General features: G+C 41.3%; 1 protein-coding gene across 3 annotated transcripts in view; it reads right to left on the bottom strand.

The window, feature by feature from the left end:
* COL14A1 (collagen type XIV alpha 1 chain) overlaps positions 1-17006 on the bottom strand; it is a 158824-nt gene extending 141818 nt beyond the window's left edge. For all 3 annotated transcript variants that reach the window (XM_016207753.2, XM_016207755.2, XM_016207756.2), the window contains exons 1-3: positions 16909-17006; positions 8542-8667; positions 2619-2735 (exon numbers count right to left, since the gene is read on the bottom strand). In XM_016207753.2, coding sequence (XP_016063239.1) covers positions 2619-2735; positions 8542-8629 — 205 coding nt within the window. In that variant the 5' untranslated portion in view covers positions 8630-8667; positions 16909-17006. The remainder of the gene's footprint in view (positions 1-2618; positions 2736-8541; positions 8668-16908) is intronic.
* Positions 17007-17215: the final 209 nt, after the last annotated feature.

The raw sequence follows: 17215 nt of genomic DNA, 5'->3' as shown, positions 1-17215 counted from the left end.
TATGTGCATAGCACTTAATTTTAATATACTTTTCATGTTCAGTTGTACTCTTTGCATTAGAAAACTTAAAGTTGTTGGTTGTCTAAATTAGATAAAAACACATTCACAAAAATCTTTCATCATAACACTCGATTACATTTTTACCATAGGAAAAACAATAGTACCAGATCAGAGGACAGGAAGCCGTCAACATCAGATATACTCCTCAAGGAAAGAATTTCATTTAAAAGTGAAAGGAAAGACATGGGCAGGCTGAATGCAATTATCTATGCTGGAACTTTTTCTGTGGCCTTTCTAAAGCGGGTCAAAGCATCCTTGAAGCTCTAGCAATTTAATTATCTTAAATCTGAGCATCACTGGCTCAGGATGTTGAAGGAACCACTCATTACCTGGCTACTTAAAAGTTAGCCTGGTTCATGAAAAGATTCCAAACCCTCATTATCTCTCCATCAAATTAGATTGACATCTAAGGCTTTCCTTTAAAATGCTATGGATTAAATACTCAGTCTTCTATACAAAATCTCAAATATACCTTTCTTCTCTAATTTCTGGAGTGTTTACTATGTCTGAGAAAAGGGAAATTGATTTAAAGCATGTGCACTTCTAAAAGTAACAGCACAAAGGGCCTGAAATTCTCTGGTTTAATAAAACATAACACAGATTATAATACATTTTAATCACATTGTAATAAAAATTAATGACATTAAGTCTGAAATGTGATGCTATCATCATCCATGCCTCCTGCTATAAGAAGGCAGAATGGAGTGTTTCTCTTGCCAAAATCCATTTCCTTAAATGCATTTGTGTCCAAGATGTTAAATCTGGCTTCACGAACTTCTATCAATTAAAACCCATCTAGGACAAAAAAATTATCTTAGAAAACTTCATAGAAGAATCCCTCTCTGAGAGGCATGCGGTGTATTATTTTAAAGGCTTTGTGAATCCTGCAATAAATAAGCTTTAAACTCTGTTTAAAATAGCACTTCTCAAATTTATTTGACCATTAAACTATTTGGTTGTATAATAGCTATTAGCCTCCTACAGGATACCATGAAATATGCTTTACAAAAAATTGATATAAACAATACTTGAAACATATCTTGTAGTGCTAAACATCTACAAAACCCATTAATGACTAGATATACTTACTACTCTTTTTATTTACTCAATTTATTTTATGTTTGATGAAGCAGATACCAGAGTGTCAAGACTGTCTTATTCGATTGGGCCGCTGCATGAAGGACATTAGGTCACTGAGGAAAATAAACCCAGTATTTATGAAGGAATAATTTGCTTTAGCCCTCAATTATTATTTTGTTACTGGAGGTGTGTGAACAAGAGTTGGAAATGTCTGACTCCTCAATGGCACCTGCATGGGGGCACTTCATAGTTTGGTATTATCAGCAATTAATGAGGAAAAGTTGACACATTCATCACCTGGAAGAAAAATTCACCTTTCGAGATCTGACATGGGAAGTTCTCAGCTGTACCACATATTAGCAATTTATATTTTGACCTTTAGAATCATACTAATGTTCAAGAATCTCTTAAACTGAAATTTCCCAGAATGGCTTATTTTAGAAAACAAACTATATTTTTAAAAGTCAGAGTTATTTCAAAATTGGGCCATGTTCCAAAATGAAAACTCTGAACCAAACAAAGTTTGAGAATAAAATATTGCTTTCTACAAGTGAGTCACTTCTGTCAGCCAACACAGGGAAAGCTGGCATCTGGTAGCACTAAACCAGAAGTCATTCCAAGAAACCTATGTATAATATTTGCTAATAAAAGAAGGTTCCTTTTTAGTGACAGAGCAAGAAGCCAGGTGTTCTATCCGCTTGTTGTGTTTGAGATTTTAAATCTGTTATTAGGTAAGAGGTCCTCACTTAGAACAATAGACCATCTGTCTGCCTGACTTAATGAGTTGGGGAAAGGTCTCCAACGGAAAAGGAGTCCACCTCCATACAACCATCTTTATCATCAGTAAAGAAAAAAAGTATTTATATAAATATACATGTATATTATACAAATGTGTTATTATTAAGTACATATTATGTACTATGTGAAAATGGATCCTAGAAGAAATGAGAGCTAATGGTACTAGAGATACTAACGAGCAACTTTTTTTACATAACTACTTTATCTTCCTGATCAATAAATTTGTTTAACTTTGCTTCTCCTGCTTTAATTTATCACTTATTTTTACAATATCTACTAGGCTTATATAATTTTAATTTATAATTGCTGAATAATATTCTATCAGGTTAATGAATCATAATGTATTCAGCCAGTCACCACTGTTGGCCATCCAGATGTATGGTATTTTTTTAAGTGTCCTTAGACCAAAAGTACTCACCCTATGTTGAAACATATGTAGTAAGAATTTTTGATAGCCTGGAAATTTTGCCTGAGGAGAATTACGGTGAACTCAATGGCCATTCTTTATACTTTGGGAACATTATTTCCTTAATTAGAATGTAAGATATCAAGTTCAAATATTACATTAATAAAAAAAAAAACTTCCAGATGATTTTAAAGCAACATTTAGCACTACACATTTTTAGTTACCTATGTGTAAACATTGCTATACTCTAGAAAATACAGTTAATGGTTTTTACCTGAAGCTGGAGACACAAGAAGTTTGTATCCACCAAATTTCCCTCTTGGAGCCTTCCATGAAATCTGTATACTATCATGAGATAACACATTATATCTTAACCGTGTGGGTGGAGCCACTGAAAAGGAAAAACAAAAAACGGCTAAAACATTTAACCTACCATTTACGCTAAATAAAAAAATCAACATAATGTATTCAAAATACCCAAGATTTCTTCAGCCTCAAAATGTGCTCTTTCGACAATCCAATTAATGAATTAATCAGTTTGCAAAATAACATAAACCTAAGAGATTTGTTTCTTCATCTTGAGATAAGCATTTCTCAAACAGTACAGGCCTTATGACAAAGAACTATGACTTAGGGTTAGAATTTAATACTCTAATCTAGTTTAAAAATTAGAAGCCAATCTTGCAAAATGCTTTCATTATGTTACAAGGATGAATTTTTCTTCTTGGAACATGTGACCTGTGACAGTCAACTCTAGTAGGACCTGTTTTATGCCTTTAGGTTTTTCACTACAGTAATCCAATATTCATTATAATAAGATCATTTAAGAAGACTATTATGGACATATTATAGTTAAAAGATCTTTGTTTAAAAACACTTAAGAAAAAGATTGTAAAGAACCAAAATTAAAAAGGCCAAATACAAAATAATTACATTTTATAAACTTCTATTTATTCTTCAAGTGTAGCTTATTTCTACCTTTCAGAACGATACATAGCACATGGTCATGAAGCATCCCCGTATATTTCATTTGTTCTGAGAGTTCAGAAAATGGGTAAATCTGTTATTACTCTTTGTGTAACTCATTCAAACTTCAAAACATATTTTTGAAACTCTATATCAATGTTACAGACTTTCAAAAGAAATTATATAATATCTAAATTAGTTTGTCCAAAAAAAAGGCTAATGCCCTAATTACCCACTTTTATGCCCAGCCTTTCTTTCTCACCTTAGGAAACAGAGTGTGGGGAAAGGAAGCAAACGCTCTTCTTTTTTATTGAATTTATTGGGGTGACATTGGTTAATAAAATTATATAGGTTTCAGGTGTACAATTCTATATTACAACATCCGTATATTGTATTGTGTGTTCACCACCCCAAGTCAAACCAAGTCTCCTTCCATCACCATTCATCCCCCCTGTACCTTCTTCTACCTCCCCCACCCCCTTTCCCTCTGATGATCACCACACTGTTGTCTGTGTTTATGAATTTTGGGGGGTTCTGCTTAATCCCTTCACCTTTTCCACCCAGCCCCCTACCCACTCCCCTCTGATAGCACGTATGCAGTTTGAATATTGGTTTGATTTCCAGTCTGTCACTCATTAGATAAATGACCTTGAGCAAGTGACTGTTTCTCCCAAAGCCTTGTTTCTTTTTAAGGCGACAGCAATACTTTCTGCCCATGATAGATGACATTAAACAGCGTAATGGATATAACACATTAGAATAGATGATCAATACATGTTGGCTCCCCTTCCCTCTTATCTCATCTGATGGGTAATCTCAGAAGTTTGTTTAATTTTCACAAAAATACATTGCTATCTCAATTTTATGTATAAAGAAACCAAGGAGAAGCTAAGAGACTTGCCCAGGTTCACATACTGGTGAATGATCATCTCTGACCACAGACAAAATGCTGCTTCTTTGGGAGGAGATCCGTATTAAGAAGTCATCCTTCACTGAACTAGATTAAGGAGTAATTTACTCCCCTACAAACGATCCACTCATCTGAAAGCAGTAAGCACTGAAGCGCACAACCTTAAGAGGAGCTTTCTCTTTCTCATTGCCCTTTATGACCTGTCAGGAGAGAATGCTGGCCATGCAAAACAAAAACATTAGCTACCCATTCTCAATTTGACACGAATGGAAGAGTTTACACTTCTCTGGATTATGGGAAAACATAGATTCATCATAAGGACAATGACTTTGAAATAGAAGAGGAAGGTGGCTAACTCACACATTTGGATGAACGGGGAAACCATTATTATTTTGCTTAGTCTGAAACTTGGGGAGAGAAATCTACTTATAGATAGGTTTTATTACTTATGGAAGAAAATTAAAAGTAAGAATTTTAAAAATTTAACCGACATATCCAGTTTCTGAGCCAAATCTCAGTGGGCCGACAGACATCATTGGCCAAGCTTATTGCAAAGTTTTGCATGAATGCACTGATGAAAGAAAGCTGGTGTGCCTGGGAACCGTCAAGTGGGAAAGGACAAGCAGCAGAATGGAGGCTTCAGTCCAGGCAGTTCCAAGAGGGTCAACCAATTCTGTCAGCACCCCAGGTGTGTTGACATCCCAAGGAGGGCAAAGAAGTTAACACCATTCAGGATTCCTAGGTTAAAGATTAGAAACCTTTAGAGCATTTTCTACCGAGGCTGCTGTTCTTTAAATGTGCTCTGAGCTTACAGCCTGCAGTTTAGAGTCTATAGCTCACCTTCTGAACCTATGAGGGCTTAATGCGGATAACACCGGCCATGCCCTGACACCAGGGGCACGCTCAGACCACGCGGACGGCGCTCCGGACCCCAGAGTGGCACTGGCTTCCACTGAGCTACTCCAGGGAATGGATTAGGAAGCAAGTGCTTCATCAGTATCCAAACACATCAATATTCAACTCTTTAAACAATTTACAAATGATTCGTGTGCCTACAGTCCCATTACAACTGCTAGCAAATAGCAATACACCATTTTCTCTTATCAATGGGCCACATCGATTGCCTATATAAGCATAAATGCTCTCACGATCATTAAAAGAAAATCTTAGACAAAAAGTTCACATTTCCTTTAGGTTTTTGCCTTTAGGGGGAAAGCACTGGAAAGAAGAAATGCTAGTTAAGAAAGAAAGAGGCATAAGGTCACAGTTATGAACTTCACAGTTAGCTCCTTTTTCTCTATACGGGGGGCACCGGGGCCTGTGCCAAAGCCGGGGCAGCAAGACTGGCAGAAACACTGTAAGTGCACTGGAGAAATCATTGTTCTTATCTCATGGAACAAAAACTTGTGAATATTTAATACCAGACCCATGGTTTTTCTTTTTGTGAGCACAAAGCTCCTATACAGATACTTAATTCCAGTAATAATTGTGAATGCTTGCATGAACTTGACTCAAAAGTTGATTTGTGTCAGTTAAACGCCTAAGCTTTTTAAAAAGACAAAAATCAAGTGTAAAGCTCGATGTCTGACCCACACCAAGAACCAAGAGCAAGCTAACAAACTCATTCTTTGTATGGTGAAGCCAGACTTCCTATGTGGGATTGGGCCAAATACAACATTTGTGAATATGTGCACTTCATCCCAAAGGGGATTGAGGAGGAAGACCAAGGAGGGCCCACTGGGCATCTCCTTCTCTAGAAGTAGGCTTGTTACTGTAAAATATGGGGTATTTTTGTTCCATTGTGTTGTATTTTTAAGAGGGAAGGTTTTCTTTAAACCCCAAGAATTTCACTGCAATAATTCTCATAGAAATCAAATCCTGTGGGCAGAAAAGGAACATTTATGCGATTCCATTGCAGTTTCACTGTTATCAGGTACTTTGGAAATTTTATTTCATAATATGTCTGTTCATTAAAAGGCTAATTTTCTCTACCCTTCCCTCCTTCCTTCCTTCTTATCTCCCTTTCCTCTTTCCTTCCTTCTTCCTTCCTTTCTTTAACGTTAACTAAACTCAACTGAAATCTTGCTCTTTTGACAAGTGACAACCTATGCAAAGGTTTGCTTCCAATGAAATATTCTCATTGTTTCTTGAAACACCACTTTTCACACAGGAACACTGAAATGGAAATCCTCTGTTCTCCACTCCCCACACCCACCTCCCCTCTTCTTTCTCTAGCAGCACCTTGGTTTTCTTCCAAAAAACAACACTCCCTTTCACTGCACGGGGCCTTGGCTGTGCTATCAATCAACCATCCTCCCCTGGCTCAGGGGTAGGAGGTCCGGCTGACTCTCCCAAGAATCTGTCCAATGATGGCAGGATGGAAAATCGGTCCAGTCATTTCATTCCAAAGACATGCCCTAAAAAAAAAAGGTCACTACTTCTAGAAACTACATCCAGGATGTTCCCAAAATCCTACCCTTTTCAAAGCTTAATTATTTAACTTTAATTTTATGAGCTACTTCATTACCTACAGTAAATACATGTTTTGCTTAAATTGGCCAGAATGAGTTTCTTTTATTTGGCACCAAAAATCTCTGACTGATAGAGATGGAGCAGTATGGGCACTGAGAGTGTTTTCCCCTTCAAAACATAGTGTAGGGTGCTGTGTCGATGGAACAACATTATATTTATTAAGTAAAAGACCTTTAAGCAGCAGAGAATTATTTGGCTAACTTTTCCAAGTGATCTAAAAACAACCTCAAACAAACAACAACAACAAACACCTTAGTTTTTTTTAAAATCTCAGTCATTTTTCAATTACATGCATTGCCCAAACGCTCTATAAATAGAAGAAATTAAAATTTGAGGGAAATTTACTGTGGGATATGCTAGAGGGTTCTTTTTATCTTGCTGAGAGCCTAATATGTTATAATTTCATGATCCATTATAAAGATGCCGAACACAGAAGTAAGGAAAATATTCTCAACTTCCAAACATGTTTGACTACTAATAACAGCAAATAACATGTGTAAATATGTTAACACAGAGGTCTTTATAAAGTTAAATCTAGCCCTGATGCAAAGTCTCCAACTTTATATGCTTTGAGGTTTTTAAATGACAGTTACTTTACCTTCAGTGGTTCCTTCTTGTAACCACCCAAAACAAACATTGCTGGGACCAAGTACAGGTTTACTGTGAAATTCTGAGAAAGTCCTGGTGCCACCACTCTGTCATACTATACACATTCTGACCCTGCAGCCAACACATTACTTTTTCTGTGTTCCAGCTCATTTAACAACTTGTCTTGAAAAGAAGATGCTGAACTAAGCCAGGTGTAAACAGTTATTTGAGCCAATGTGGGCTCACACTCTGTGGAGAGAGAAAGTAATTCATAAAGACTCACCTGGACACACTAGTGGGAAAGCATTATCTGTTCACTAGCGATTTAAGAGGGGAGTGTTAATTTCCCATATGCCTTTAACACTGACTGTATTAGTTCCCTATTGCTGCTGTAACAAATTACCGCAAAGTAGCTGAAAACAACAAAAATGTATTATCTTACAGTCCTGGGGGACAAAAGCCTGAAATGGGTCTCACTGGGCTAAAATCAAGCGTCCCGGGTTCGACTCCAGCCAAAGGCACGTACCTTGGTTGCAGGCTTGATCCCTGGCTCTGGCTGGAGCTTGTGTAGGAGACAACCAATCGACGTGTCTCTCTCACATTAATGTTCCTCTCTCGTTCCCTCTCCCCCCCCCCTTTCTCTTTCTCCCTTCCACTCTCTCTGAAAAGCAATGGAAATATCCTCGGTGAGGATTTTTTTTAAATGGCCTATCAGCAGCCTCTGTTAGGCCCTTAGTAACTTTTAGACTATGTGCTCAGTTTTTTAAAAAGGAGCAAAATTCAGGACCAGGTATGAAGTGGTAGGAATATTTTGTAGACACTCTAAGAAACAAATGCACGATTGGGATACACACACATTACAGCCCCTTGTTAACAGAATTGATTTTATAACATGCAAATTTGTGTTACTCATTAAATTTGCACAGACTGAAAAGAAACAAGTTAAGAATGAGCTGTTTAACCAACTGCCACAAAATTACTATGCTCAGTCACTGGTGAGGTCGTCACCCTCATCAAAGTTGCGGCACATTTCTACAATGTAAATAATTGGTAATATTGAGTAAAAACCAACATATAACCCTGCCTACAAACACAGTTGAAGCACTATTCAGGTAAATAAAATAAATAAGTAAAACACTAATCAGAACCAAGACTACTAGAGCCGCAGACCCTAATGAAATATCTTTAAGTTTTTCATTACCTTGACCCTGGACAATGACACTAAAGTAACCAATTGCCAAAAAAACTGGTAACATCCAGTACTGCATCTTGCACCGAAAAATCTTCATTTGGTTTCTTGATTTTCACATGGGATGAAGCACCAGTCCTAGAAACAGAGAGCATAGGGATATTTTAAGAAGACTGAAAATAAAGTAGCTATATGTCATCATCTAGGACATGCAAACAAGAGAAAATGGATTAGGAAGTAATTCATTCACTAGGGCATCATATAGTTCACTCAAAAGTATAAACTGATAAAAGAAAGGTATTTGAAAAGATGCTGTAAGTGGAGAGAATGACCTGAAATATTTGGGAGAGAAGTTCAGAAGGGATTCTGCGACTCTTTTAGATAGCTGCCCAGGACACCCAAAGAAATCTACAGCAGCAGTCAGTTCCTCAACTCAAACAAAATGTTCTTCCCAAGGTTTTGTTCTGGAAACATCATAACCAAAGGGTTCAATCAGAACAAGACAAAGAGGAGGAGAGGGGGAAAAGACGGGCATCTGTGTTTTTGTCATGCACGTCAAGGCAGAGGACTTTTATCAGGGATCACATGGTAGACTGTTGACGTTGGAGAAAAGGTTTATAATCCAATAGCCTTTCCCTTTCTCATCCGAGCACCACAGTTCCTGTATCCAAGTGTTTAGAGCAACACTTAACACGCTGCCGTGGAAGTTAACCTCCATCTCACATGATTTAAATAAATAAATAAGTAAATAAATAAGTGCTATACGAGTCTTGGCAACTTTTTTTTTTTTTTTAAATGAGTATTATGTCTTGTAGCCATAGCTTATCTTTAAATTCTTCCCCTTCTTTGTTGTTTATTTTAAATTAAGATGAGTAATACCATATTGGGAGAAGTAGATTTGAGTTTTCCCAAGGTTTTCTGCCAAGTTTCCAAATTTTTGGACAGTGAAATAGGGGCAAGAAAAATCCCAATTCCTATAAAAGTGCCCTGACATAGTCTAACATGGACCAAAATGTCAGTCTAATTTGTTGAAACTTTGCCCAAAAGCCTGCACAAAACAAATGCCTTTTTTTTTTTTTTTTTTTTTTTTTTGGTTTAAAACATTATGAGAGAAATGGCTACTTAGCTCTGAGTTCAGAAGGTATAAACCAATTTGGGTAAAGTTGATATTGTTTAGTACGAGTTTTCTCAAAACACTGTCGCCATTCTATAATCAGTAATTTAAAACTATCCTCATTAGGGCGAATTCACCCTTCCTCTACTTCATATGTTTGTTTTATTTAATCTCATTTGTACAGTTGAATTTAACAAGAAGCCCTGAGTGCAGCTCATTTTATCAAAATTCCTTAAAATATTTATTCTAAAGTTTCGTAAACCATTCATACACATGCGCGAGCACACATATGCGTAGACTTACACACATATACACACCCAAACCTTGGATAATGTTCTATTCAATCAGCGCTGACTTACAAAAAAACTATAAACTTAAACAAAACTGAAGCTAGCCATCTGGCATACCAGGCACTGAGAGAGATTATTTATAGTATTACATTCTCACTCCAACAATCACTTATTGAGAGCCTTACTATATAACCAAAGCTCTCTACTTGGTACTAAAGAAGATACAAAAGTTCATACTATCTGATCCCTGTCCCCAGTCAGCTCACTTTCAATTTTATTGAAAAGGAAGAACGTTAAGTAAATACGTGGCAAAGCTAAATGAAGTTACGTATGAAACAGAAAAGAGAGCTCGAGGTGGCAATATATAAATAGAAACGTGGGAGTTAGGAAGACAGTCCCTCCAATAATTTGCTAGAGGTCCTTGACTAACTGGGTTAACCATTCTATGACTTGGTTTCTCTTTCAATAAAATGTGCAAATTAACATGTACCTTATAGAATTATTGTGATCATATTAATGTACTTAGAACACAGCTCTCAAAATGTACTAAGTAGCACGTTAGCAATGGGTTGAAAGAATGCAAAGGAAAAGGGAATGATCATCACCAATGGATTTGCTACTTGAGTAGCTAGTAAAGGAGGAAGGAATAAAAAGTTCTTATCTCTCCCATCTTGTTAAGGCTTTGGGACTAACTTGGCATAAAGGTTTAGGCAAAAAACGAAGACCCAGGTAATGACAGAGGCACAGGATTTGCATGGGTGGATGACAACTTTTCTAAATACATTCCTTTCCATTTTTATCACTTTCCAGATGACAGCTTCATTGGTTCAAAATAATCAACCAGAGGAAGATATGGGAGATTTGACTTAAGAGCAATTCATAGATTTAGAAAAAGACTTAGCAGGTCTAGTTGACAAGTTCATGCAAAGATCTGGAAAAAAAAAAGAGAATGTTTTAAGCACATTTTAATTAAGCCTAAGGAAAATAAGGCATATAATAGAGGTCTTCAAATATTTGAAGAGCTTTCATGTGGAAGGTAACACAAGATTATTTTGTCAGGTGCTGTAAATAGAACTTGGATCACTGGACTAATCCACAGAAACATGGGTTTGAATATAAAAATTCTCTAACACTTAGAATAGGTGCTTCTCTTTTACTAGAAGTTCCCAGGCAGGAGCAGGTTAAGTTATATCCATGTAAGATATGTTATCAAGGGATTCCTGAATTTGTGGGCAGAGGAACTGGACAAAATGACGTCTTCCCCAACTCTACATTGTTAAAACTTTAAAATCCACTTTATAGAAGGAGAATTTTATAGTCAGTTGATGATCTAGGTCATACAGATTTGCTGATAAGAAAGCAAAGACTAAAAACAGGTCTAATGAATCAGCCCAGAATGTCTCTTCTTTAATGAAAACTATCACCCTCATGTCCCAAATAATCAAAAGGGTTTTCAGGATTAGCTAATGCGGTTGACCTAAAAACAAGCGCTAGAGGGTTAGTGGCTATTACCTTATCTGTTAACATCATGACATAGTACAAAACATATCTAAGTTAGGAATTATGACCTAGTTTTGTTGCTGTTAGCTTGGTGATTAGCCTTCTTTCCCCTGAGCGAACTCCCCACTGCACACGGGTCTAGGGTTTAATTCCCGGTCAAGGGCACGTACCTGGGGTGCAGGTTCAATCCCCAGCCCTGGTCAGGGCACATGTGGGAGGCAATCGGTCCATGTGTCTCTCTCACATCGATGTTTCTCTCTCTCTCCTCCCTTTCACTTTCTCTACAAATCACTGGAAAAAATATCCTTTGGTGAAGATTAACAAAGTAAACAAATAAATAAAGGTTCAAAGTCCATAACAGGCAAATAAATATCGGGGGGTTTAATGACTGGAAATTGAATGTTTGGGGTGATGTGTACAGTCCACAGTTGCACTGCACAATCTGCACCTGGCCTAGGGTGAGTGATGCTGGAAACTGGCAGATATTATGCTCTCGAAGTTGTATGTAAAGCTGTGTTATCCGGAGGAAGGGGTGCTGTTTTCTTTTTAACATGTTTTCGTTGATTTCAGAGAGAGGAAGGGAGAGGGAGAGAGAGAGAAACATCAATGATGAGAGAGTCATTGATTGGCTGCCTCCTGCATGCCCCTGACTGGGGACCAAGCCCGCAACCCAAGCATGTGACCCGACCAGAATGAACCTCGATCTCCTGGATCCTAGGTCAATGCTCAACCACTGAGCCATGCCGGCCTGGCCAAGGGGTGCTGTTTTCTTCTCCCAATGGCATAGGCCTCCCAAGAGGAACCACCTTTCTCTAATTCACAGAAAGACCTATGGAGGTTAAGCACAGCCCTATGAATTTTTCAAATAGAAGGGATTTGACTGCAAATGAGCCTCAGAAATGCAGCTGCTCAGTCTTAAACTAGATGCTCTAAGTCCTGCACCAGAGAAGGCTAAACCATCCCCAAAGGATGGCAAATTGAAGTGATAGCTCCTTAACTCAGGGATGTTCCCTCGCCTGGCTTTTTTTTTTTTTTTTCTTTCTCTCTTCTTTTAAGGACTGACATAGCTCCTAGGTCAAAGACATGGGGAATGGCTTTTACCTATACAAATCTCTACATCTTTAATCAGCACAAAGGGTAGCCACACATCTCATCCTTTGCACAGGCTTCTCTGATCTTCCAAGTCTGGGCCAGAAGCTCCTCCTGTGTTTCCGTCAGCAGCAACCTTTATGTTCCACTCTGAAGCACTAAACACTGCATTGTGACTGGCTGTTTGCATTTCTACCTACCGAGGTGCGTTACTCGCCACTGCATTCGGAGCGCTTAGCACGGTTTAGTACATGGCAGGAGGCAAGACTGGGAAGCGGAGGAAGAATGGAAGCAAAAACCAACCCGCAGGAGAACATCATTTTTAGATATCAGTTCAGTGAGATCCTCTCTACAAAATCAGGCATAAAACCACCCAGGAGCAGATCTTTTTCCAATACAGGGTCCCCCGAGTAGCCCTAGTTATAGACACATCTTGAGATACTCGGACCAACTCAGCAAAGCCCAGCCTTCTTCTGGATCAGTTTTCATAAATAACTCCGATAATTTCTGGAAGGAAAGAGACCAAGCACCGATCCCTAAAATCCAGAGTCAGGGACACCTGCGAGGCTAGCTCCACTGACAAATGCCCAACTGGCAGAAAAGTTCACCAAGAACATTGGTAAAGAATTGCCTTGAAGAAACAGGGAGTCTAGACTCTGAGCCCTGATTTAAATAGACACTCAGATCTCAGAACTTCCCATCTCCTTTCTTGTCATAATCCCTGCAAAAAAAAAGAGAGAGAGAGAGGGAAAGAGGGAAGAGAGAAAAAAAAAAGTGGAAAGGAAAAAGAGGCAGGAGACAAGCGTGAGCATTTTTGTGTTCCAGGCTCTGCTCTAGATGATCTTAGATCTTAAAACAACCCTATAACGTGGCTACCATTCTCCCCATTTTCTGGATGAGGCGACATTAAGGAACATGGGTAGAGCACAGGAGGAGCCGGTTTTAGCTTTCACCCATATCTGTCTGCCTCCCATCCTGCTTCACCTACTAGATTGTGTGGCCTCAGGGGACATCATCCATTTCCAGTCACACACCCCTCCCCCACGGTCCTCCAAGAAGCTGATGGAGACTGTGTCCAACGGGATGAGTTCAAATCTCATTAGACTTTTCTTAATCAGGTAGCCGTTGCTTGCTGGTTTTGTGATTCTAGGCAAAGCAGTTTATGTCCCTGAAGCTTAGTGATCTCTTAAGTGGGAAACACGTGTGCTTCTGAAGAGGCAAGGGCAGATACTCAATAGGCTCTAAAAAAAAAAAGCCAGCAATTCCGCCCCCACACACACACTGGAACTCCACTGGAACAGGATGAGGTCTGATGTTCATTCAAGGCTTATTTTATATAGAAGAGTAACTGGATCCCTGCCACTTATTTAGTTACAGAAGAAGCAAGAAGAGATTGTTTTCCTGACATGCAGCACTAATGAAGTTTGTTTTTGTCACTTTCCTCTTACCTACCCCCTCCTCCCACCTGGCTGGCCTCTCTGTTCCCCCCAGGAAAAATCCAGTGCATTTACCAACGACCTTGTTCTATACAAACTGTCCTAATCCCAGATAATTTGTTAGCTCAGTGATGCTCAAACAGCACCACCTCAGCCTGCAGCAATTCAGGCAGGACCTTGTCCTTGAAAGGAATTTTACGTTACACTCAAAGGGCCAGGAAACAGCAGTTCATTTGGCTGCGTTTGGATTAAATGACAGCAAATGTGCCTCCAGAGTCATGTAACTGCAGAGACTGTCAGCTGAAAATAGGTTTTGTGTTTCACTTTGTGTGCATGTGTTTGTGTTTTACTTAGTGGCATGAGGAAGTATTTAAAAGCCAGAGGGAACACACCTCTAAAGGGCCTCTTTGGTGGACGGGGCTGCCCCAGTGCCACTCAAACAACACCAGCTTGCTCAGCCCATTCTTAAGGCCAGCCCTGGCTGGTTCTGAAAACCAAGTCATGCACAGAAGGCCCAAAAGTTCTCTGAAATCCTCAGCTGGACCCCTAGCAGCAGGACAAGTGCCAAAGGGCTCCTCCCATCAACCCAGAAGCTTGGGACCCACCCAAAACTGCTCCAGGAATTCCAATGGGTTCCAATTAATCCTACCTAGGGAATTACTGTGAAGCATCACCAGTGTCACTCCTATCCTTCCAACGGGACCCTCAGGAGGTCAGGGCTGCAGTGGAGACTCAGGTCCCGGCTCAGGGCTCCCCAGGCATGAGGAGATGCCTGCCCAGTGTTTCCCTAGAGAGTATCCTGAACATTATGGGTAAACCTTGAAAGCATTTTGCTAGGTTAAAGAAGCCAGTCACAAAGGACCACACACATATTGCATGCTTCCATTCATATGAAATGTCAACAGAAAGTAGATTAGTGGTTGCCAGGGGCTGGGTGGGGTGGGGGAGAGCAGGTGGAGAAGAAATGGGGAGTTACTGCTAACAGGTACAGGTTTTCTTTTTGAAGCGATAAAAATGTTCTCAAATTGATGGTGGTGATAGTTGTACAACTCTGTGAACTAAAAAACACAGAATGGTACACCTATATGGATATTAATTATATCTCAACAAAGCTATTTAAAAAAATACTACTCTTGTCCTAGCTGTTTTTGTTCAGTGGTTAGAGCACTGACCTGCGGACTGAACCGTCCTGGGTTCAATTCCAGCCACAGGCAAGTAACTCAGTTTCAGGCTTGGCCCTGTAGGGGCATGTTCGGGAGGCATCAATGTTTTTTTTATCTTTCTCTCCCTCTTCCTCCCACTCTCTCTGAAAAGCAATGGAAAAATGTCCTCAGGTATGGATTAAAAAATAATAATAAAATAAAAAAATACCACCCTAAAGCTTGTCTTACAGTAACCACATATTGGGGCCATGTTCAGAGGAAATCCCTCCAAGTTGCTCTTTCAGAATCAAAAATCCAAATGCTACCCACTCATTCACTCATTTATTCACTCACTCATCTAAATTTATCAGCAAGTTCTCTGTGTGTAGAAGTGGGCCACCGGTCAGAAACCATTTCTCCTCTCTGCACCCAGCTTAAGCCCCTGTGCTGAATTTCAGCCAGGCCTTTATCACATGCTGCTGCTGCTCGGAGGTGCTCCCATCCGCCCCCCGGAGCTGAGGAGCCCCAGAGCCTTTAATAGGGGAACTTCGGGAAAATTCCTTTCCATTTCTGCTCCCTACAGAGCCACCAAAGTCTTATACCCATATTTCTTTGTTCCTGTTCCCTCCCATCTCTTTCAGCTGCTGCCAGCAGCAGACTCAGAAACTTCCAGAAGGGAGTCCAAAACTTCCAAAGGGAGTGGGGCTCTGGGTAGCAGTTCCAGAAGCAACTCTCAGGGGGAAATACAGGCCTCCGTGAGAAATGCACACAAGCCCCATTTGGGCACTTTCCCCAAGCACAAGTCTAAGCAGAAGGGGCGACCCCAGGTCAACCCTGAGCTCACACGCCAGAGGGCGCGCTTCGCACAGAGGACCCAAGAACCCAGCTCCTAAAGCTGAGCGCCCGTGGTCTGGACACTCGGGCTGTGCCCAGCCTGACCCAGGATGGAGCCACTCCAGGGGCCCCACGCGGGCTCCTCTGCGCCGGGCCCTGACCTGTCATGCTTGTGGACACTGCGCACTAGGAGGCTTGAGGCAGGAGGGGTCCCGTGGGCTGAAATGGGGGGAGGTGAGGGGTGGAGGAGCCGGGGCAGAGAGGACCTTCCAACAACACAGCCTAGTGGAGCATCTCAAAGCTGCACCCGAAGCAAAACGCGCGAAACATCTGTCTTTCCCGAGGCTCAGAGTCGCAGCGCAGCCACCGCCAGCATCCGACGTCAAAGCGCTCCGTCTGGAGGTCCTCTTTGCCTCCGTGCCTGGTCCCCAGCGCTAATCTGAGGCGGTACCAAGGAGTGCCTGGGTGAGCTGTCCCCCATGACCTCCATCGACTGCTCTCCCAAGCGATCCCCAATACAACCTAAATAAAAACAGTGTGCTTTCTATTTACGTACAGCTCCCCAAGACAAGTCCCTAAGCCCCTTTTCACCAGATTGCTGCCTTTACTAATAAGCCTCTTCTGCTTGGAAATGCTGGTGTCGCCGCCGTCTCCAAGCTAGACCCTCTTCTTCCCGCCGCAGGGTCACAGCACCCAAGCGCAGAGAAACGCTCCCGGGAGCAGGGCAAGGCATCGCCACTGGCTTTGCATTCGCTTCACGCAGCGCGTCCAATCTCCCCGCGCAGTGACCCCGCGAGGAGGCTTCGGGGTGCACGGTCTCACCCCGCCCAAAGGTCTCGGGCCATCCAGGGCGCGCGCAGCGAAGGTCCGTCTGCACTGCGTCCGCAGGGCGCTCGCCCCGTCCCCACCCCCTACCTCACCAAGAGCGTTTTCAAAGCCAACCGGAGGAAGGGCAGAGAAAGGCTGGAACTGACCTGTGCAGGGCAAGGTTCCAGCCCAGGTTGGGGACCTCTTGGTGCCTAGGGGAGATCCGAGTTCCGCCGCGAGCTGCTTCGTGGAAGCGCACGGCTCTCTCCCGCCTGGCGCCCCTTTTAATTAGCCTCTCCCCCTCTCTCACACCCTCTCCCTCCCCGGCTCCCACTCGCGCGCCCCGAGCCGCCGCCTCCTCTCCAGCGCTTCCCTCCACCAGGCGCCCTGGATCAGATAAGAGGAAAGGAAGGCAGCGGGCGGCCAATTACAGGGCGGAAGGTGGCCGCGGGGCGGGGGTTGGGGTGGTGGGAG

Source organism: Miniopterus natalensis, chromosome 16 (genome assembly GCF_054644295.1).
Source record: "Miniopterus natalensis isolate mMinNat1 chromosome 16, mMinNat1.hap1, whole genome shotgun sequence".
Classification (NCBI taxonomy): Eukaryota; Metazoa; Chordata; class Mammalia; order Chiroptera; family Miniopteridae; genus Miniopterus; species Miniopterus natalensis.
This window is presented reverse-complemented; position numbering and strand designations above follow the sequence as displayed.